This window comes from Xenopus tropicalis, chromosome 7, assembly GCF_000004195.4.
Source record: "Xenopus tropicalis strain Nigerian chromosome 7, UCB_Xtro_10.0, whole genome shotgun sequence".
In the NCBI taxonomy this organism is placed as follows: Eukaryota; Metazoa; Chordata; class Amphibia; order Anura; family Pipidae; genus Xenopus; species Xenopus tropicalis.
In genome coordinates, this window is record NC_030683.2 from 114,812,220 (window position 1) to 114,835,206 (window position 22,987).

The window sequence follows — 22,987 nt, forward strand, 5'->3', positions numbered from 1 at the left end:
CTTGTCTGCCGGCACAGTTTCCATGGTCAGTTCCCGTGACCTGGGTTTTTTATGATAGATCATAAAGTGAAAGTTTATTTCAGATACAGGGACATAAAACAGTGTAAGAATGTTTGTATCTAGTGGAATGAACTGCCCTGCTTTTCCCCAAAACCAAGAGCCTCGGTAGTAAATATTTTGGCCAAAAGGGCCTTCTAGCAACTACTTTTGTGTAATGTCCTCCATCAGGCTTGGACTGGCAATCTGTGGGTTCAGGCAAATGCCAGAGGGGCTGCTGTAAGATGCCATAGACACTCACTATTTATTGGGTTGGTGGGGGGCTGTTTGGGTCTGTGTACCTGGAATGCCAGGGCCTATTTTGGAGCCAAGTCCGGACCTGTGTCCTTCACTGCCATTGACACCAAATGCACTTGGACCTTGTGAATATGCAGGGCCACTTGGGAGTACAGAAGGCTTTTTTTTGTTTTTATAGCTCTCTATTTACTTGAAATGTTAAGGGGCCAAATTATTAAGGGATAAAAGTGAGACTTCATCCTTAGATAAATACATCCTAAAAAATACTATACAAGCAAATTTTCCTCTGCTGTCCTGTGGCAAACTGTATTGATGGATGTTACTAATTCCTCTTTAACCTAGCAATAATATTTTCAATGCAAAAAAGAGTAAATTACTAACAATGAAACAAATAGTTTAGATTGGAATGTATGTATGTATATCTTTATTTATAAAGTGCTACTTATGTACGCAGCGCTGTACAGTAGAATACATTAATATAAACAGGGAGTTATTAAGATAATAATAGATAAATACTAAGTATAACAATAAATATAAATAAATACAAGATACAGTTGCAATAAGTTAAGAGCCAAAGACACAAGAGGATGGAGGTCCCGGCCCGGAGAGCTTACAATCTTACAATAGGCCTGCTTTATCTCAGAGTTTAATTTTTCTGTGTAGAACTTATTGATTTATTTTTTCTAATTTTTTTTTTTTTTTAGACAAACCAGTTTCTCCATACAGTAACTATTGTGGACTCTATCCAACGCTGCCTTTGTACCCAACGGTAAGCTCATAGCTGGTAAGCAATAATTTCTGCTCCCCTCTGATGCTTTTAATAACCAATGGCAGAGGAAGGGGCAGGAAGAAAGGCTCCTCTGCATAACTGATATTCCACTTTCCTCTATTAGGGGATTATGTAATAAACGGCGCTAAGTTTGCCCAGGAGCAGTAACCCATAGCAACCAATTAGCAGGTAGCATTTACTGATTTAAAAGCAGACATCTTATTGGTTGCTATGGGTTACTGCTCCTGGGCAAACTTTATGCCTTTTTTATTGGGGATCGTGCCTTCTGGAGTGTTGAGCATGCGCAGTGCTAGTGGATCCAGTCCACAGTAGGTTTAGTTAGTGCAGAAGTGCCATAGGGTTGTTGGCTGTAGCAAGCAGCATAGTTATGTCCAAAGTAAGAGGATAAGTTAACCTTTAAAATAAGTTGAAATAAAATTGATAAAAATGCTGGTCAAAGAAATGCTGCAATTTACATTCATTTTTTATGATTCAAAGATATTAATAATAAAATTTACTTTTAATATAGGTTGTGACAACAGCGCCACCTGCTGGTCAGTTTCTGACTGTGATCCAGTTGAGGAAGTTGTGAGGAGAAAGAAAGAGGGCTGGTCTCTTTGTTCTTCTGGTTAGGAAAGACATGAGAAAAGTTATCTCAGGTTTCTAATGTTTTTCCTAACCCTCTTTCTTTCTTCTGACAACTTCCTCGACAACATCCTCAACTACTTAATGTAGATGACCAGCAGGTTGCGCTGTTGTAACAGAATGCATTCATATGAACAGAACTTTTACCCTTAATATCTTGGAATTAAAAAAAAAAAAATGAATGTAAATAGCAAAAGTGCTTAGAATAGCACTCTCATCAATTTTACATGAACTTATTATAAATGTTTACTTAACCATTAAAGAGAGACAGTGTTTAGCCAGGCATATAACTGGCCAATTGATATATTGTTTTATTTAGGACATATAAAACTCTACCCCACAACTATGTTGTATTGCTCAGAGTGTTCTTCTGAGCACTTTGTCAATATACAATTAATTTTTTTTCCATGATATTTGCAGTTTTTACCTTGCTCATGCACTGGACACATTGGACATTTTGTCAGCCATAGCCATCCAATTATAAAGCCCAAGTCAAAATGCCCTGTCCGCTTGTCACTGTGCCTAATATTAATGAATGAAAGTCCCTTTAACACAAGGACTGGAGCTAAGGTCCACCTGTCACTACTCTATGTGTATTTAATAGAGCATGCCAAGAAATTCTGCCCCAATCTTTTTGCCCTTAGCAGTTTGCCCCCATCATTGTTTTTAAAAGCAATTTACATGAATTATTTGTTTTTTTCAATTTCGGAGCTATTTGAAGTTTTTATCAACTGGCAATATTATACATTCTGTAACATTAGCGCCACCTGCTGGCCAGTTCCTGTAACTGTACAGACAGAGAGATATACCTTCAGAAGGAAAACAGAGAAGGGTTCCGATGTTGCTCTACTCAGAAAAGAGGTCAGAAGCCTTAGATGCCCTTCCCATCTCCTTCCTGAGTAAAGCAACGTCAGAACCCTTCTCTGTTTTCCTTCTGAAGGCATATCTCTTGACAGTGCAGTTACAGGAACTAACCAGCTGGTGGTGCTATTGTTACAAAATTCTGTATATTGCAAAAATACCCTGAGCAGGGTTTACTAAAGCTTTAAAATGCAGCAGGTTGATAGGAGTTGTGTTTGTTACCAGTAGTCATTCACCAGTAGAACTATTGAGGCTTTTAAAGGAACAGTAACACCAAAAAATGAAAGAGCTTTAAAGTAATAAAAATATAATGCCCTGTTGCCCTGCACTGGTAAAACTGGTGTGTTTGCTACAGTAACACTACTATAATTTATATAAATAAGCTGCTGTGTAGCCACGGGGGCAGCCATTCATTTCTAAAGGAGAAAAGGCACAGGTTACATAGCAGATAACAGATAAGTTCTGTAGAATACAATAGTGTTTTATCTGTTATCTGCTATGTGCCTGTGCCTTTTCTCCTTTGAATGGCTGCCCCCATGGCTACATAGCAGCTTATTTATATAAATTATAGTAGACTTTCTGAAGTAAACACACAACTTTTACCAGTGCAGGGCAGCAGCACATTATATTTTAGTTACTTTTATACACTTTCATTTTTTGGTGTTACTGTTCCTTTAATGATTGCTATTCAGTAGAAGCAATCAAATCACCAGTTCTGTTCATTACATATTATGGTTTTTGTATTTTCCTGTTTATTTTGTTTTGTTAGTTCATTTTCTCTGTAAATATCAGAGCTTTTGTATTCCATAACAGTTTCCCGAACCCAAACCATATGCCCTCAACAAAGTACCTCTGCCAGGTTTCATATTCACTCAATAAAAGATTTCTTTTGTTTCTGTGCAGGAAGTGGAGACAGTCAACCACGTACCTCTGCCGCGTATTTCCACCGAGCCCTGGAGATACCATCTGTAGAATTCGGAAACACCGGCAGTGACAAATACTGAGGAGGTTTAATCCTCCAGAGTTCAATTGGAGAGACTTCAGTAAAAGAGACTTGAGTTAAGGAGCTGAGTGAAAGCCTGAGGGAAAAAACAAACAAAAAACAAATGAATTTTGTACGCCCGATACCACGCTTTGCTCAAATTCAGTTCTGCTTTCCAGAGCTATAAATATTTGATAAGACATTACAATTTAATCACTCAGCCTGATTTACTATTTTCACAAGTTGCCAGCGACTCCCCCCTGAGCCTTCATTAAGTAACCTGTTAACAATTCAGGAGAACAAACCTTTGCTTAGTGCGCTCGGTGTAACAAACACTGACTTGGTTATGGTCACTGCTTCAGGAGCCGCTGCTACGGTACCAGGTGTTCTATGGAAAACAGCATGGGGTTATATCTCTGGCTGCTGTCAGTCACCCACATCTGTTATAGTGAGGGGCTGCTCCATGGTTACTTAGGGCTCTGGCACACGGGGAGATTAGTCGCCCACGGCAAAACTCTCTGTTCGCGGGCGACTAATCTCCCCGAGTTGCCTACCCCTGCCATCCCACCGGCGAACATGTAAGTCGCTGGCGGGATGGCAGACGCGGCGGGGCGATTTCAGGAAATCGCCGAAAAAGACTTGCGAGTCTTTTTCGCCCCCGCGAACAGGGAGTTTTGCCGCGGGCGACTAATCTCCCCGTGTGCCAGAGCCCTTAGGGGGAGATTTACTAATCCACGAACGGTCCGATGGCGTCCGAATGCGTTTTTTTCGTAATGATTGGTATTTTTGCGACTTTTTCCTTGCCGTTGCGACTTTTCCGTATATTTTCCGCAACTTTTTTGTCGCCGTCGCGAAAAAATCTGATTGGTTTTTCCACCGTTTACAACCGTTCAATACGAAAAAATCGCGACGGCAACGAAATAGCTGCGCAAAATACGATAAAGTTGCGGCGGCGATGAAAAAGTCGCTACTAATACAAAAATACGATTTTTTCCCTTTCAAGATTCGGATTCGTGGATTAGTAAATCTGCCCCTAAGTGTGCTGACCACAGCCACCCTTCTGATTCTGAATGGACAGAGATTAACCTGTTAAAGGAAAGCTATACCTTCAGAATGAATACTTAACCAACAGATAGATTATATCATATTAATTGGCCTATTAAAGAATCATACCAAACTGGAATATATATATCAGTAAATATTGCCCTTTTATATCCTTTCCCTTGAGCCGCCATTTAGTGATGGGCTGTGTGCTCCCTCAGAGATCAGCTGACAGGAAATAATGCAGCTCTGACTGTAACAGGAAGATGTATCAGAGAGTAAAAGACCAAACTCTGCCCATTAATTAGCTGTATGGCCTATCATGTATATGTGCCCTTGGCTTGTTTGTGTGCACTGTGAATCATATGATCCCTGGGGGTGGCCTTTAGTACTTAAAATGGCAATTTTCTCTATAGGATTACCCAATGGCACATACTACTAAAAAAGTGTATATTTATGAAAGTGGTTTATTTAGATGAAGCAGGGTTTAGCATATAAGCTGTTTTATGCTACATTGTTGGGCTTCACCACATTTGAGCATGCAACATGGCACAGATAAAAAGGAAACAAGAAAAACACAGAATCTACAGGACCATCACAATGGAACGTTTGTGGCAGGTTTGTAGCAGCCCTGTCAAGTGTCACTAATTTAGCATGACAGTCACAGAATTTGACTGTCAGCCAATTTCCAGGTTTCTGTGTAATAGTTTGAATGCTATAGGAGGAACCCGGGACATGCTAAAATTGATGTTTCCATGTCCAGAGGTTACATCCCCAACCCTTGCCTTCCCTACCTCTCCTGAACCTGGAGAGAGGCACAAAAAAGACCAATATGCTCTTTCCTGGGGGCAATATTTACTGTTAGAGGTGGCCAGGCAGGTCCCTGGAACATTGATTCTGGGGTGGGTTAGGCTGGAGTACACCACCCAAGTGTCACAGTGCTTTTAAAGTTGTCCTTAATATGTCCATCTAATCCAGTATCCAAACATTCGTCCTATGGACCAGAAAGTCAGCCTGGGTGGTTGTCACCAAAGAAGCCTAGTATATATATATAAATATAACTTTATGTTAATGGTGGCTATGTATGTGCACATCACATGATGATTTGAATGATCAACCTCTGCTTGAGGAAATATTTGCAAAGCTTGGACTGTGAGTATTGAGATTGGTCACATTCATTTAAGATAACTCCATTGGTTCCCCCCATTCTCCCACTCCATGCCACTGGGCCCCTTAATAATAAAGGGTCCCTGGACGATGCCTTGCAATGCCCTTAATGAAATCTGCCCAATCTCCTGTATTATCACACCACAGCCTTGATTTATGCCCTCCCCCCCAGAAAAAAGCAAGGGGTTAGGTGGATTGGGGTATTGGGTGTTACTGGGGTACAGTGGGGCCATAGGTTAAAATGACACTACTTTTATTTTCAGATTCTGGGAAGTATGCATCTGTGTGGCCAAATTCAACTAACATTAATTATAAATATATATTTATAGCAAAAAAGGATAAATGTGCCTTATTTATTGCCGTTTATTCAATTCTGGATTATAAGGTGTGCTTCCGCTCTCAGTGCCAACTACTGTAGCTCCGCCATTTTGTATATGGAAATTCTGGAATATTTTCTAATCACCATTTTTATGGTTTTTTGATAACAGTCTAACTAAATTAGAGATTTTGATAAATTAAATATACTGTATATATTTTGTGATGTTGTCATGATTTTTTTATGTATTTATAAGTATTTTTTATAACGTTTCACCCAATTTGGTGATAAATATGTTTCTGTATATCTTAAAACTAAAACACAATCCAGGTGGGCCATGAAAAAGTCAGTACAGGTATGGGACCTGTTATCCAGAATGCTCGGGACCTGGGGTTTTCCGGATAAGGTATCTTTCTGTAATTTGGATCTCCATACATTAAGTATACTAAAAATAAATATTGAATAAACCCAATAGGACTGTTCTGCCCCAATAAGGGGTAATTATATCTTAGTTGGGATCAAGTACAGGTACTGTTTTATTATTACAGAGAAAAGGGAATAATTTAACCATTAAATAAACCCAATAGGGCTGTTCTGTCCCCAATAAGGGGTAATTATATCTTAGTTGGGATCAAGTACAGGTACTGTTTTATTATTACAGAGAAAAGGGAATCATTTAACCATGAAATAAACCCAATAGGGCTGTTCTGCCCCAATAAGGGGTAATTATATCTTAGTTGGGATCAAGTACAGGTACTGTTTTATTATTACAGAGAAAAAGGAAATCATTTTCAAAAATTAGAATTATTTGCTCATAATGGAGTCTATGGTCGATGGCCTTCCCGTAATTTGGAACTTTCTGGATAACGGGTTTCCAGATAAGGGATTCCAGATAAGGGATTCCATACCTGTATAATGACAGTGGAATGACCTTTGACTATCCAGATACGGTTAAACTACAGTTCCCAGCATCCAGTGCAAGCTTACAGCTATTGAGAGATGATCAGGATTGTATTTTAACAGCATCTCCAGGTGAGGAAGTTGGGCGTCCCTTTCTGCGAGACTGTATAAATGTATCCGACATTACATCTGATAAATGTTTCTATGATTATTAATAAAAGTGAAACAAATACCGTTTCTTCTGTGTTTGATCTGTTCATAGATTATTTGTCATTAAACAAATAGGAAATATATGTGCACAAGTCCTATTTATAGAAAAAGAGGGTATACTGTTGCATTAAGCGCCACAACAAAATTAGTTAATTGACCCCCCCTCCCCTAAATCTTGGGAGTAAGAATTTGTACATAAATATTACTGCAGCTGCTTACTAGCCAGTGTCCCAGCCACATAGGGTTGCCACCTGGCTGGTATTCACAAGTGTTATTAATAGGGAAGAAAGATATTGGTAGACCTACATTTTTGTTCCAGAAAGGAGGCAACTTGGCCCATTGGTGGCCCTAAACCTCTGGGGGAAGTTGAATGGTCTGCATGGTGTTGCTTAGATTAAGCATTTCCCTTTTTGTTAGGTTATATATCTTGTTCACTTCCACTACCACAACTTGGAATACATTCCCTTTTACCCATTTCTCCCCAGTCAGGACTAGCCCTTAGCAGGTTCGGACTGGGCTTTTTGGACCCTAAAACAAGCAAGACCAAACAAACAATACCTGCCCCCAATCCCCGATTGTGGCAAAGTATAAGGTGCTCATAGGGGGGGAAGGAGGGTCTAGCAGTGGTTGAGTGGGCTGGCGGGGGCCCCAAGGTAGCAGCCTTTGTTGGCCTCACACACCCCAGTCCCACTCTGACCCTCAGTGTCCCTATCCGAATGGGAATTTTCCTTTTCTGATAAAGGAAACACCAAAAAATGAAAGAGCTTTGAGATAATAAAAATATAAAGTACTGGTAAAAGTTGTGTGTTTGCTAGAGAACCAATACTATAGTTTATATAAATAAGCTGCTGTGTAGCCATGGGGGCAGCCATTCAAAAGGAGAAAAGGCACAGGTTACATAGCAGATAGCAGATAAGCTCTGTAGCATATAATGGGGCTTTATGTTTTCTGCTATGTGACCTGTGCCTTTTCTCCTATAAATGGCTGCCCCCGTGGGTACACACTAACTTTCCTTATATATAAACAACTGTACATTTTCTGAGGCAAACACACAAGTTAACAACAGTGCGGAGCAACAGTACATTATATTGTAATTACTTTATACACTTTCGTTTTCTGGTGTTAGTGTTCCTTTATACTTGACCTGAAGCCCACAGGGTCCCTCACTACACCAGCTCTGAACTATCTCTTTAATACCTAACGGGATGTCTGTCAGGAACGATTCCCTTTCCTTGATAGTAGAAGTAACAGCTGCCTGTTTTCACTGGCCTATCTATCTCATGCACATAGTACTTTCCATGCCTCCCAACTGGTCTGATTTTTGGGACAGTCCCTCTTTTAACAGCTCAGCCTGCAATCTGGGATTCTTACTGAAAAGTCCCTCATTTCCCTTTGATCTCCTGCACTGAAAAAAAGACACAAACAAGTAGCTTTTGGCAGAGAGCCCAGAAATATTAACTAGCTTCACCTGCACTTAGATACATTGTTTCTCAAACTTAATTAAATAAGTAGGCTTTTAGCAGAGAGCGCCCAAAACATAACAAGCCCCACCTGCACTGAGATACAATTGTAACTAATAAGCTAAACAGGTCTCTTGGGGGAACTGAGACTCACAGCTTAAAGGGCAATTTCACCTTCTTTAGCAAAACTGTAATAACACATAAAACGACCCCCAAAAACCCCAGAAATTAGTTTAAACTTAACCTGCCGAATTTAGTAAAATGGGAGTGGTATTTAGGGGGTGTGGTGTCAAAAAAGGGCATTTCTTTTTATCCCTCTTTCCATTTTTCAAATGTTGGGAGATATGCTTTTCCTATCTGCTGCTAGTTAGGAACCAGACTCCCCTCCTGCAGGTAGGTATTGAATCCTGCCACCCCCTCTAGTCTGAACATGGACTCCCCCTGACATGCCCCTTGGCAGTAAACTCCCCTCTAGTGGCCACTTTCGCACATTACACCTATTTCCCACATAACATAGATCACATCAGAATTGACTCATTACATTGTCAATGACATTCTCTGCCCCTTACAAGCCCTGCAATAAATCTATTAAAATGGACAAAAGTTGGCAGTGTGGGCCCCCCCCAACAATTTCTAAAGTGAATGAGTGAAACATAATTAAAAACATATTTGAATTGTTCTAATCATGGTAATTAAGAAGGAAAACACTCTCTAAAAATGCTCCTTATAAATATTGATTAATATATGTCATATGACGTATCTATTTTTATAGTTTTTTTATTCACATTAATCGCTGCTGTGCATGTAAGTAACCCTGTCTTTGCAGAGCGCAAACACCCAGCAGCCACGGATAGAATTCCCCTCACAATTCCAGTTCTAAACACAGAGACCCAGGGTAAAGTCATGTTCGTCCCTCTCGGCTGCAGTGGGCGGAGCCTCATTCCCTGATGCCTATACAGTCAGTTATACGCTCAGCTTCTTCCTGGCCGCAATGTGCGGGGTGAGAGCTGCCAGGGGGAGGGGCTTTGCTCTCATGGCTCCGCCCAAGTACACATGGCAGCCGGTATCAGACACATAGAAGAGTGGAGAGGGGCCTCGGACAGACACAGGTAAGTTCTGGCACATACATTATATACATTTTTATATATGCGGAGCACAATTAACCTGTGTTGCTCGGGGTGCTGCCATTCGCTCCCATCAGATTAGGGATTTGGGGGGGGGGGGGGGCAAAAGCCAGCGGCAGGGATGGGAATAGGGGTGAGTGATGTCATAGTGAGGCTTCTCAATTAGTTTCATGTTCTTCCCATGCCATATTTAGCCAATATATTATATAGATGCACCCTATGGTTATTATATTGCCCCCTTTCACTATACACTATGGGTACATATGTATTGTGTAAATACTGGGGGGCAGGGGGTGTGACTTCACCATGACCCATTACCATGGCTGGAGCCTACAGGGAGGTTGCTAGGAGACATGCCAGGGTAAGGAGGACGGGGTGCGCCATGGCTGGGGCCTACAGGGAGGTTGCTAGGAGACATGCCAGGGTAAGGAGGACAGGGTGCACCATGGCTGGGGCCTACAGGGAGGTTGCTAGGAGATATGCCAGGGTAAGGAGGACGGGGTGCACCATGGCTAGGGCCTACAGGGAGGTTGCTAGGAGACATGCCAGGGTAAGGAGGACGGGGTGCACCATGGCTGGGGCCTACAGGGAGGTTGCTAGGAGATATGCCAGGGTAAGGAGGACGGGGTGCACCATGGCTAGGGCCTACAGGGAGGTTGCTAGGAGACATGCCAGGGTAAGGAGGACGGGGTGCACCATGGCTGGGGCCTACAGGGAGGTTGCTAGGAGACATGCCAGGGTAAGGAGCATGGGGTGCACCATGGCTGGGGCCTACAGGGAGGTTGCTAGGAGACATGCCAGGGTAAGGAGCATGGGGTGCACCATGGCTGGGGCCTACAGGGAGGTTGCTAGGAGACATGCCAGGGTAAGGAGGATGGGGTGCACCATGGCTGGGGCCTACAGGGAGGTTGCTAGGAGACATGCCAGGGTAAGGAGGATGGGGTGCACCATGGCTGGGGCTTACAGGGAGGTTGCTAGGAGACATGCCAGGGTAAGGAGCATGGGGTGCACCATGGCTGGGGCCTACAGGGAGGTTGCTAGGAGACATGCCAGGGTAAGGAGGATGGGGTGCACCATGGCTGGGGCCTACAGGGAGGTTGCTAGGAGACATGCCAGGGTAAGGAGGATGGGGTGCACCATGGCTGGGGCTTACAGGGAGGTTGCTAGGAGACATGCCAGGGTAAGGAGGATGGGGTGCACCATGGCTGGGGCCTACAGGGAGGTTGCTAGGAGACATGCCAGGGCAAGGAGAATGGGGTGCACCATGGCTGGGGCCTACAGGGAGGTTGCTAGGAGACATGCCAGGGTAAGGAGGAGGAGGTACACTGGGGCCCGCAGGGCACTACTTATGTTACTGACCTTACGCATCTACTACCATCATTATCCTATATTTATGTTCAGTGCAAGCCTATATAACATTTATAGCATTTGGCCTCCATTTAATTGTTGTTCTCTGGTGCAGTTTGACACTGCTGATTAATCCTGACCTGTAACTGCACCATAGTGGACTATTATCATTAAGTAAACCTGTAAAATAAGTGAATGGAAATTTAATGAGAGTGCTAGTCTAAGTTCTTTTGCATTTTTACTTTTTTTTTTTAATTCAAACATATTAAGGGATCAAATACTGTTAATATGAATGGCTTTTGTTACACCAGCGCCACCTGCTGGTCAGTTTCTGACTGATCCAGTTGAGGAAGTTGTCAGGAGAAAGAAAGAGGGCTGCTCTGATGTTCTTCTGGTTAGGGAAAACAATAGAAACCTCAGGTAACTTTCTCACGTCTTCCCTACCCAGAAGATCATCAGACCAGCCCTCTTTCTTTCTCCTGAGAACTTTCTTAGAATAGCACTCTCATCAATTTTGCATTTACTTATTGTAAAGGTTTACTTATGCTTTCAAGTCAATAAAGGGGCATTTGCAGGTGTTTTCCACCTTCCCACCTGCTGAGCTGAAAATTGCCCAGGCATCAAAATGCTTGCAATCTCTCAGTGTGCCATCGCTCTTACGGGTATACACGCACTGCTGGACTTGGTGTTTGGATGAGTAGTTCTGACAGATGGGACTGTGCTGTGCATCTTTCCTGATGGTCTTTGAATATGCTGTTATCTGTGGTTAATAGTGTAGTGTGCAAAAACCTAACTCTCAGGGCTTGGCTAATTAACCCTGCCTTTTCTAATCTCTGCCTTTTAGATACACTGCCCTGGTGTGAATAGGAGCGAGTGGAGTCGCATGATTACTAGAAAGTAGGTTTTGCAATTCACAGTGTGTTCTTCTAATAATGTGATTGCAGCTGTTTTATAAACTGTGATTTATTCTTTGTCTTAAAGCCCAATACCATGATCCTAATCCATCTCCTGGAAGGAAAGGCCTTTGTGTGGAAGGCAGATGATGTTCAGATGATCCGGGAGCAGCATGGGCTGGTGGGGAATCTTGTTGGTGCCCTGGTGAGGAAACCAAGGCAGAACTCACGGCTTGGCCTCCCACTGCAACTAATGCCTGAAGAAGTGCGACTGTTGGTGGAAATTGGAGCTGCTGTTCTTGTGCGTGGCCTCTCAGGGGAAGGGAAGATCCATAAAGAAGTGGCTTTGGAACCGGTAGGTTAATAGTGGACTTATTGCCTTGCATCTGTCTCACTGTAATATAAACCTATATAGTAAAGTATTTTACTGTAGGAAAGTGCAGAGTCTTCCCCTTCACCAAACGATGTTAACGATGAGCAGCCAGAGACTGAGGCCTATGACAAGTATTTGAATGAAAGCTACAAGGAGCAAAGGAAACTCGCACTGGAAGACAAAAGGCGCACATTAGAAAGCTTAGCAGATCGCATTGCAGAGGGAAGGTCTCGGAGGAAACGGCAGCGTAGTGACCAGGAAGGTGAGAGCAGGGTATGATCTGGGAGGTTGTAGAGGATTTCTGGCCTATCCTGCTCGGTCATTTATAGCGTTATAAACTTAAGATGGCCACGTACACACAGATACAATTGTATTTAATTTGTTACAGGTACTCTGCCCTGATGAGATCCATATGCAGGTTTGAAACTGTTATCTGCTGTGCACCATGGAGGAAGTGCTGTTCCAATCATTTAGGTTATAATCCCAAACAAATGGAACCATAGAAATAAACATGAAAATGTGTTATTATTATAGTGACAAAAAAAAACACCCACTGCCTTCTAAATGCATCCTTACCATTAGTAGGCGACAGTGCCAGTTATCAGCTTTCAAGCAGTGAAATATCCAGTCCCTCCACTCTACCCACATCCTTCTAACATTTTCTGCATTGTCCTATCCAGATTACCAGCAAGGCTGATATGACATAAAGGGGTTGTTCAGTAATATTCAGAGACAATTTGCAATTGGTCTTCATTTTTTATTATTTGTAGTTTTTTAGTTATTTCACTTTTTGTTCAGCAGCTGTAGTTTGGAGGTTCAGCAGCTATCTGATTGCTAGGGTACAAATTACCTTAGCGACCAGGGAGCAGGTTGAATGAGAGGATGGTAAATGAATAGGAGAGGACCTGAATATAAAAAAAGTCATGAAAAGTAACAATAAAAATTAAACGGAAGCCTCACCAAGCCATGGTTTATGGCTGCCCCGGGGTCAGTGACCCCCCATTTTTGACCCCCCCCCCCGTTATAGCTTCTGAGGAAGTGGCAGTGTGCCACGAAACGCGTTAAGCTTATGGTGTGGACTTTTTGCAAGATGCTTTTAATGGAGATATGAAATAAACAATACGTTTTTATGGAAAAGTGGTCCTGGCGTGCTCCATCCATCTACATGACATTTGCTACCCCCCATTTGAAAGCTGCAAAGAGTTAGAAGAAAAAGGCAAACTCTAAGAAATAAATAATGAAGACCAATTGAAAAGTTGCTTAGGATAGGAAGAACATATTAAAAGTTAACACCCCTTTAAGTAGCAATATTATTCATTTTTATTTTGTGTGATGTTCCAGCCTTTCTTTCTGTTCTCAGATGCTACGGAGTCATCTTTTCAGGGACCAATTAAAGAGCTTCAGAACTTAGAGGAGACGTTCCAGTTTCCCAAGGAAGCAATGATGGTACATCTCCCGACGGCTCACCCTTCCTGCGGAGATACGGAGGAGGTGGATATGTGCCAAGCCTCTGTGCACTGGCCTTATGCTGGGCAGAAGGAGCATGAAGTGCGCTATAAGGTTTTCAAGAGCCTTTGGCAAAAGGGGTATTTTCTCACCAGCGGTAGCAAATTTGGAGGAGATTTCCTTGTTTATCCAGGTAAGTGAGGTGTAAGTACTGCAATTACTAAATTGTATATTCTGTTGACAACAATATTTTATTTACAGGTAGAGTTGCCAAATAAACCTAACCATTCTTAGGAAAAATTACAGACTGACCATAGTAAAAATAGGAAACACGTGTTGTGCTCTATTACATTAGATGTTTTAATGATGGGCTGTCAAACTGGAGTCCCATGGGCCTGATGTGGCCCTCCAAAGGATTTTTATTGCCCCCAGTATGCAAAGGCTACATAGACTTCAATGTGACATCATAATTTTAATTAAATCTGGCCCTCCAACATGCTATAAGAGATATAATTAACCTACTACTTCTAATAAGTTGGACAGCACTGCCTTAATGAAACCTGGTCCGTTGGTAAATATAGTGACAGGAACAGGCTCAGAGATGGATGACAAATATCCCAAAAAAACCTAAATAGATGGGGCCTTAAAAGTGCTTTATAAAAGGGAAAAATGAAAATCATATTATACTTAGAGATTTTCCTTTCCTGGACTGTAACATGGCCATGGGCACAGGTTAATCCCAATTGGTGCCCAGTGCCATGTGAAGGAACAGGAAAATATGTACCCCCTATTGAAAAATAAGGATATTATAAGTCACTGAGGAATTTGATGACCATATGAAAGCACAAATAGAGAGTTAGCAGTTTGTCCAGGTCCCCCTGCCAATAAGCAGTTTGGTTTTACTTCTTCATAATCTGCTATATGTCATGAATACCTTTTTATAGGGACATTTTTCGCAAAGTAGAAAAATATTGTAATGCATTCCCTTCCCTATTACCCACATAGTAAAGTGGCAGTGCAGCCAAAACAGTCGAGATGTACAGGCGTAGCCACTGACCAAAAAGACATATATAAAAGCAACTTATAAATACGTAAAGATAATTATGTTTGAATAAGGCTAGCTAGAGACTTCCTTCACCTCCCACATTTGTAATGGTGTTTCAGTATTTGGCAGAACTTAAGTTCAACCAAATTATACTGTTTTGTTAGGGTTGCAGAATAGCTTTCTGAATTGTACTGAAAAGTTTATTTCTCTTTCAGGAGACCCCATGCGCTTCCATGCACATTTCATCGCTATTTGCTTTCCATACAAGGAGGAGATTCCCCTGAGTGACATTGTTACAGCGGGGCGCCTTGGCACTAACGTCAAGAAGACTGTGCTGCTCTGTTCCGCAGATGAGGGAGGGGAAGTGACTTTCACATCTTTGCAATGGTCAGGCTTACAATAAAACCAACAATAAAGCCTGACACTGGCCATAAACACCTTCTGAAGGATGCCAGTACTCGTCCTTAATCTATCCTTGAAAGGTTTGCCAGGCAAACGAAAAACTATTTGTCTGGTCTGTTAAATGGACATTTTTTTTTTCCAAAAAAAAAAAATACAACAAAATGGTTTGTTTTTATTCTTTGAAAATGTTTACAAGTGGCCATAAAATCAGGACTTCACAGTAATAAGCTTTCTATACACTGAGCAAGTATTTATTTATAGGGAGACTATCAAGTATCAGTTATCAAATATAGGCTATTTGTAATAAAAAATATTGCAACATGTTTATGTAAATTCTGATGACGGAAGGGGGGATTGCGCTTATTCCACTTCCTGTGGTTGTCATAGCCCTACTTGTTTCCTAAAACTTCTTAAAAATACTTACTTTCTTTCATATAAATTATAATTTGCAATCTGTAGGTTACATAGACCGTATATTGGACACATTCCATTAGCATATGTAGGCGGAGTAATAGCCTGGTGTGGTATTAGCCTTATTGCAGAGATTCTGAACCTATGGGTCAGGACCCAAAATCGTGTCCCTGTGTCTTCATGATCACTTTTATAATGTGACATTCATTTCTTTCTGGAAAATAATCGAAACAAGGCATGTAACTGGTTCTAAACTAACTATTGGGTCACAGCTTTAATTTAGGATAAAGAGACACTGATGTAGATGCTTATGCAGATAATTTACAGTTGGGTTGGACTCTTGTCTCATGGTTTGTAAATTATTTAGCTTTAAAATCTGGTTGAACGAGTTCAGTTTAGTGAATAGATAGTAGAGGGCCCAAATGGAAAGTATAACAATTAGTAAAACTGAAGCCTCATAGAGCAATGCAGTTGGTTGCTGGGGTCAGTAACAACCAGATGAGGAGAGGAAGACAAACAACTGTGAAGAATAATTCAGTTGTAAATAACATAACATTCTAAAAGTTAACTTAAAGGGCACCCTAAAATTGCTTCCCGCACCAGGTGAGAGCTAGTAAAGCCTACACTCCGATTGGAGGAAACAAATTTGTTTTGTTTTTTAAAAAATAGCCCCCTACAGTATTTGGGCAGCCATGTTGTGGCACTTGCACGCGCATAACGAGAGTGTGACATTGGCGAGAATCCTCAGCTCCAATGTCACAAGCATGTGAGCAATGAGCGAGTGGGGAGTCTCCCTCATATGCATGCTTAATAACATGGCCGCCTGTACCAAGAGCTCCCTCCCAGTGCTGGCACCCTAGCACTGGCAGGGACTGAGGTTTTCTTTTTTTTTTTAACTATTGTTTCCCTCAGCCATAGTGGTGGCTCTATTAGCCTGCAATTTTAGAGTAATATGTGCCCAATTAAGAGGCAAACTACCTTTTTAAAAAGACTTTAATATTTACCATGCCCTGGTTCTTGGTGGGGAAAAAAAAGGGTATATATTCAAGTATGTTACCAAGATTTTCAAAAATACTTAACCCGGACAGTTAACTTCTGGCATTTTTTTTTTTTTTAACAAATTCGCAAATAGAAATTTGCTTATTGCAGCTGCAGTAGTTCCATCGTCAGTATATGCTGCATTTAGGTATAAGCTCAGCTAAACTTAAAGTGACTGTTTAAAATGTTGGCCAGTCAGCACTGTGTAGGGGCTAGTAAGGATTTGCAGCGGAGTGATGGGGAAGTATTCACACAAGCTTAATTAGAACAGACATTGTTGATGAGGAAAAACAACAGCTTGCCAATATTTTCTGAGTGATTTTTGTAAGCCACAGTGATGCTATTTATTACTGCTGCAATACCATTCAGGCCACTATCAGTCTCCAGTCTTTTAAGTTATGGTGGTTTCTTGACCATGGTTAACCTTTCAGTACTTGTTAGAAAACATGAATCAACTGCAGGTTTCTGTGCAGCAAGTGGGACAGTAAAAACATCACACACTGATCGTACGGAAAACATTAAAGCCGGACAGGGCTGTGCTGACGACTACTCCCGGGCACTGGGGATGCCAATGAAGTTCTTTAATGTCTTTTTCTCCTTGATGGACAAACAGCAGCTGGGGAGGGATGCCTGCCAATGCTGGGTCTTCTGTTTCTGCCTCCTGATCCTGATCTCTTTCAACTGCAAGATCCCACTGTGTTATCTGGTCGTCGGCTCCCGACGCTGCAAAGACGCCGCTGTCGGTTGGGTGCCACTCTACTGACGTGATTGGAGCTGTGTGCTGTTTGAACTTGGCAACGCTCACTCCTTTCTGTTATGGGTAGAAAACTTGTTATTGAAGTCAGTTCCTTTTATGACATATATCATTCCAACCAAAAAAAAATAAAAATTGTATATTTGTACAGAAAAAAAATGTAAAATATGTACATACACAAACTTCAAGGCTTTTACTGTATATGGAAGTACATTTCTACTTTTTTGGATTGTTTGCAAATGTAAATGAATACCCAGTTTCACTGCATTAGCAAGGCTGGAAACCATCTGTGACTTTAGATTTTGCTTATACATAGCAATTAATAATACCTCATCACGTGACTAAGCAATAATGGGAACTTGGACTATTAAAGTATTGATAGCTCATCCCTTCAATCCAATTCCATAAACTTTTTGCCTGCGTTGCCAGAGACAAATATATAACATAGGGTGCAAAAGAAATAAGTGCACACACAGGAGCAATATACAAAGCCAGAACCAACTTGGCTCCAGTAACCAATCCATGTAGACAAATCTCTTTCAATGGACTCCTCTCTTACAGCAGCATCTAATGGTTCCTAATATATTGTATATCTGTACATATATATGCCCAGGCCATAACCCACCTGGAACTGGCGAAGGTCCCAGATCTTTAAGACACCATCATCTCCTCCGCTAACAATGAAAGGTTCTTGGTGGTTCCAGCTGATCACATTGACATCACTCTCATGGGCTTGGCTGGCAGTCAGCATGCAGGCTTTATTAGGGGCTGCTCGGACGTCCCAAATACGAATGGAAGCATCAACGGAGCACGAGGCAAACACCTAAACAGATAGATTTATTTTTGATGCCCCTTATACATTTAACATGAAAGCATAAAAAACAAATCATAATTATTAAACCAAAAGCCAACAGGATACTTTGTCAGTACATGATTTTGCTTACTTATTAATAAACATTAAAGTGATACTGACACGAAAAAACAACTTTTTAAAATATGAATCTACATGAAAAGTTGCCTATAGGTCATGTTGATCATTTTTTGCTGATAGGTTTGCTTTTGTAAGTAATTGTTACTTGAAATCCCAAAACCTGACTGTTTTGCCAGCCTGACTGTCCCTTCTAATGCTAACGGCCCCCTGCTGGACAAATATGGCAGCCCCCTTATAGAGGAACATAGGGGATCAGACAGGGAATGTAAAAGCTTGGACAAATACTTTTATGGCAAAATTATAAATAGCATGCAAAGGCAATGTTATGACAATGTTATAAAAAAAGGTTTCATTTCTGGTGTCAGTATCACTTTAAGGACCAGCGTATTCCAGTAGACTGTAAAGTGTAGAAAAGGACTACAGCTTGCTTGTTAGGCAAGGATGGCACCGAGCAGATCTTTCCCCAATATGCCCACCTAAGGTGGGTGATTTAACGACAGGGATACCGGCCATTAGGACAAGGACAATCTGATGAGAAAATGACACCTTCCCTATTGACGTGGCCGATTTTCGCCAAGGTATCAGAGGTAGGCCCCATACACAAGTAGATAAGCTGCCGAAACAACAGCTTAAATCTGCCTCTACAGCCACCTTTACTCTGGAATAGGCAGTGGTTAAAGGTCTTGCAGTGTTTTGTGCAAGTCCACGGGCAACTTATATTACATTTCTCCCTTCTTGTCTTGAAGATTATATTTGTTGTGTATAGTCAAAGGATGCAGAGAGGAAAAGTTAAGGCATAATCACTAGTGGCTGCCATTACCTTCTTCCTGTTCTTGGCTGTCTTCTGTGGCCCTGAGCCAGGTGCCCATATGCAGCAGAGTGAAAACCCAGCTTTGTACTTCTACATTCAGCTTTTCTCTCTACCGAGCATATACACTTAGACCAGGGTCGCAGAGAAAATCGAAGAACAGGAAGACGATGGGGGTGTGATGCTCCTACACAAATACTCTGGGCTGGTGGAGTCTTCAGCGAACAGGAGCACAAGGTCGCAGGTCGAAAGAAATTACAATCACTAGAATAACTATAAGACAGTGTATGTTCTTTACCGTGGCTTCTGTAGGAGACCACTGAAGATCCTCAACAGATTTAGTATGGCCCGTGAATGGTCTCTGGTCAACATGCCACGTTCCCCCTTCTCTTGGATCCCACAGATGGATGTTCTTATTGCAGTCACCAGTAACCAAGCGCCCTAAAGAGGTAGTGAAAGGGAAGTAGAAGACTAAGTGAATCAAACTATTGATGTTTAACCTTTAAAAGCAGCTCATGTACCATTAGGCATTTTTACCAAGCCTTTATAATCAATAACAACTCATGGGAATTTGAGGCTTAAACTTTGGATAACTTTGATATGGTGTACCTGCTGTTTTTGGAGACCAATCCATTGCAAACCCTTCGGTCATGTGCCCGGAGAAAGAAAACACTGGTTTGATTTTGGCTTGTTCCTCCTTCAGAAAAGCAGCGAGCACCTGAGAGTCTGACACAGCCGACAGTTGCTTCCTTAGATCATAAATATCCACTTGCCCTTTCTCTGACCAGACAGCAGCCACGGGTACTTCCCCCATTGTAGATACCTAAAAGCAGAGACAAACCAATGATAATATAACAAACAGAAGTAGTTAAAAGCTCACATTTGCTTGTATACCACATATATGGATCTACTCGTATATAAATATATATTAGATTATCACTTTTTTAACATTTTGTTTCCCTTTAATGTTGCAGAGCATTCCAGGTCTGACATTTACAAATAAAACTACTAACAACAGTATTGTATACCACAGCAGAGGTCGCAATAGGGCAGCACTTCCTAGTTTAGTGTATACAGGTATAGGATCTGCTATCAGGAAACCTGTAATCCAAAAAGCTCCAATTTGCAGGAAGGCAATCTCCCATAGACTTGTAAGCAAATTATTTACATTTTTAAAAATTATTTCCTTTTTTCCCCTGTAATAAAACAGTAGCTTGTACTTGATCCCAACTAAGATATAATTACCCCTTATTGGGGGCAGAACAGCCCTATTGGGTTTAATGGTTAAATGATTCCCTTTTCTCTGTAATAATAAAACAGTACCTGTACTTGATCCCAACTAAGATATAATTACCCCTTATTGGGGGCAGAACAGCCCTATTGGGTTTATTTCATGGTTAAATGATTCCCTTTTCTCTGTAATAATAAAACAGTACCTGTACTTGATCCCAACTAAGATATAATTACCCCTTATTGGGGGCAGAACAGCCCTATTGGGTTTATTTAATGGTTAAATGATTTACTGAGATCCAAATTACAGAAAACCTCAGGTCCTGAGCATTCTGGATAACAGGTCCCATACCTGTATATCTTTTCCTAAACATGGCAAAGTTATAAAGACAAAAACAAATATGAGAACACAACCCGACTTACGCGAATTCTATTAATGCCACCATAATGAGGCACCATAGCGAGCTCTAACTGAGGCTTCTTTTCTTCCTCGTCCTCTTCTTCGCCACTGTCACTGCTTTCAGAATCGGAATCATCTTTCTTTTCCTTGCTTGTACGGTGCAAATTGTACATTTTCATTACCAGCATCCTATAAGAAAGAGAGGAAAAAGAGTTACACTTCCTTATACAGGCTGGGTGGATTCTCAGGTACTGTAGAACTGACAGTAAGTTCTGGTGAATAAAAGATACAAAGACAAGACAACTTGACCAAAGTCAGAAGACATCAGTTCTGTTCTGCAGACCTTGGCTTGAGTAATTGCTTTACAGCTGCTAAAATGAACAGCTGCCTACTAAGTGTCAGTCAGATATTGACAGTCAGTCAGTCTGATACTGCATGAACTACAGGCCAAAGAAGTGTTGGTCAAAGGCCAGATTATAGTAAAATGACAATGTCAAAAAGCCATTTGGCAAACTGGAGCCATAAAAATCACTTGGAAGTCTAGTGGGCCCCCAGCTGGGCAGCCTTATGGGGTTCATTTCAAATGTTTGATATTATATGTTACTGCAGATATGTTATTGCATTCTTTTTTTTCCCCCAATAAATACACGACCATATATAATTGATCAATTTGTTAAACGAGGTTTTCTTCATCTACTTTTGAGACTTAGAAAATCAGATGATGCTTATGTACCCCTGTACATAATCTATTTCTAGTACCTGTTGCCTTGAGCAGAGTCGGCCTGAGTACCAGCGCAGAGGTACATAGTCAGCGGGTAATCTGTGCGATTTTCCCCCAGGGTATCACGGATGACATCAAAACTTAAACATGGTGCACCTATAACACAATAAAAAAAGAAACCATTTAATTTTCATACAAAGAAGCAAAAAACTACAAGACAACCGTGTAGTATAGTTTTGTAGTTGACATTGCTGGGGTCCCAGGTTTGATTCCAGCCAGGGCATTATCTGCATGTTCCCCCTGTGCCCCCCTCCCCCAACACATACCGGCAAGTTAAGTCATTCCTAATAACTGTAGATATAACCTATGGAAAGTGCTGTGGAACACGTTGGAATTATTTATATACTTATAAACATATATTAAAGATATCATTATAAAATGACCAGGCTGGTAAGCTTGCATGGTAACTTGCCCTTTAAAGAGCCCGGGACTGTGCGCTGAACTTCCCGCCGCTCCCCTCCCTGCCCGACCGCTCCCCTATAAGGGATCCCAACACCGGGGAGCAGAAGGGAGCGTTACCTGTCTGTGCCTGGTGATACAGTACATACGCCTCCTGGTCCATCACCAGCTCTTCTCCCTCCTTAAGAGGCTCCATCCCGGGCAAATAGACCCGCTTGGGCCCTTTGTCCTTCTCATCGTCCTCCTCTTCTTCCATAATATCACCCTCGTCATCTTCATCCTCGCTGCCCGACTCTTCCATACCTTCATCTTCCTCCTCATCCTCTGCGGGATTTCTCCATGTGGTTTCCCCAGTGCCTGACATCTTGGAATCGGGCGACGTCACTTCCTCTGGCTTCGTCTGCCATGTGTTCTAACCTACTTCCGCTGACGCCTTGCCATTACTATGGAGGCGATGTGCAGCGGTCTCTACAGAATGTAGATGTAAAAATCTACCCATAAACCCAATAATAAAATGCAACAAGACACTCCAGACGTTAGCTAATTAGTTACTTGCTATTGTTAGAACTAAACGCAGAATGGTTTGCAATTAAGGCGGCCGTTATATATTAAAGACCAGCAGCAATACTTCTTGTATATGTATGTATATCTTTATTTATAAAGCGCTACTTATGTACCCAGCGCTGTACAGTAGGTTATTCATTAATACAGACAGGAGGTTAAAGATAATGGATAAATACAAAGTACAACAATAAATACAAATAAATACAAGGTGCAGTTGCAATAAGAGTCAGAAACACAAGATGAAGGAGGTCCCTGCCCCGTAGAGCTTACAATCTATATGGGAGGGGAACTTACAGATACAAATAGGCAAATATAAGTGCTGTAGGTCACAGTGGGTGACACTACAATATAAGTGCCAGTTCCCAGATCAGGTGCTGGGTGAGTGCTCCAAAAGGG

At 41.6% G+C, this 22,987-nt stretch overlaps 3 protein-coding genes across 8 annotated transcripts in view; 2 read left to right on the plus strand and 1 right to left on the minus strand.

Annotated features, from left to right (window-relative positions):
- The window catches only part of gprc5cl2 (G protein-coupled receptor class C group 5 member C like 2), a 28,598-nt gene extending 24,834 nt beyond the window's left edge, over positions 1-3,764 (plus strand). For 3 of the 5 annotated variants that reach the window (XM_004916326.3, XM_012967513.3, XM_004916327.4), the window contains exons 3-4: positions 999-1,063; positions 3,473-3,764. In XM_004916326.3, the coding sequence (XP_004916383.1) occupies positions 999-1,063; positions 3,473-3,541 (134 nt within the window). In that variant the 3' untranslated portion in view covers positions 3,542-3,764. Of the gene's footprint in view, positions 1-998; positions 1,079-3,472 lie in introns of all 5 variants that reach the window. The other 2 variants (XM_004916329.4, XM_004916328.4) reach the window with 2 other exon arrangements.
- Positions 3,765-9,625: 5,861 nt separating this feature from the next.
- On the plus strand, positions 9,626-15,418 carry tsen34 (tRNA splicing endonuclease subunit 34). 2 transcript variants are annotated; one of them, XM_004916330.4, is made up of 6 exons: positions 9,628-9,754; positions 11,961-12,013; positions 12,098-12,364; positions 12,443-12,644; positions 13,743-14,021; positions 15,089-15,413. In XM_004916330.4, the coding sequence occupies exons 3-6, from the start codon at positions 12,107-12,109 to the stop codon at positions 15,274-15,276; spliced, it is 927 nt and encodes a 308-aa protein (XP_004916387.2). In that variant the 5' UTR covers positions 9,628-9,754; positions 11,961-12,013; positions 12,098-12,106; the 3' UTR covers positions 15,277-15,413. The 2 variants fall into 2 exon arrangements, with proteins under 2 accessions (XP_002935038.3, XP_004916387.2); XM_002934992.5 differs by lacking the exon at positions 11,961-12,013 and having other exon boundaries at positions 9,626-9,754; positions 15,089-15,418.
- Positions 15,419-15,427: 9 nt separating this feature from the next.
- Positions 15,428-22,411, minus strand: grwd1 (glutamate-rich WD repeat containing 1). Its single transcript, NM_203937.3, has 7 exons — positions 22,148-22,411; positions 21,607-21,724; positions 20,871-21,036; positions 19,827-20,040; positions 19,516-19,658; positions 18,104-18,301; positions 15,428-17,535 (listed from the first exon to the last, which is right to left on the minus strand). Exons 1-7 carry the CDS (start codon positions 22,389-22,391, stop codon positions 17,218-17,220), a joined length of 1,401 nt encoding a protein of 466 aa, NP_989268.3. The 5' UTR covers positions 22,392-22,411; the 3' UTR covers positions 15,428-17,217.
- Between the last annotated feature and the right edge of the window lie 576 nt (positions 22,412-22,987).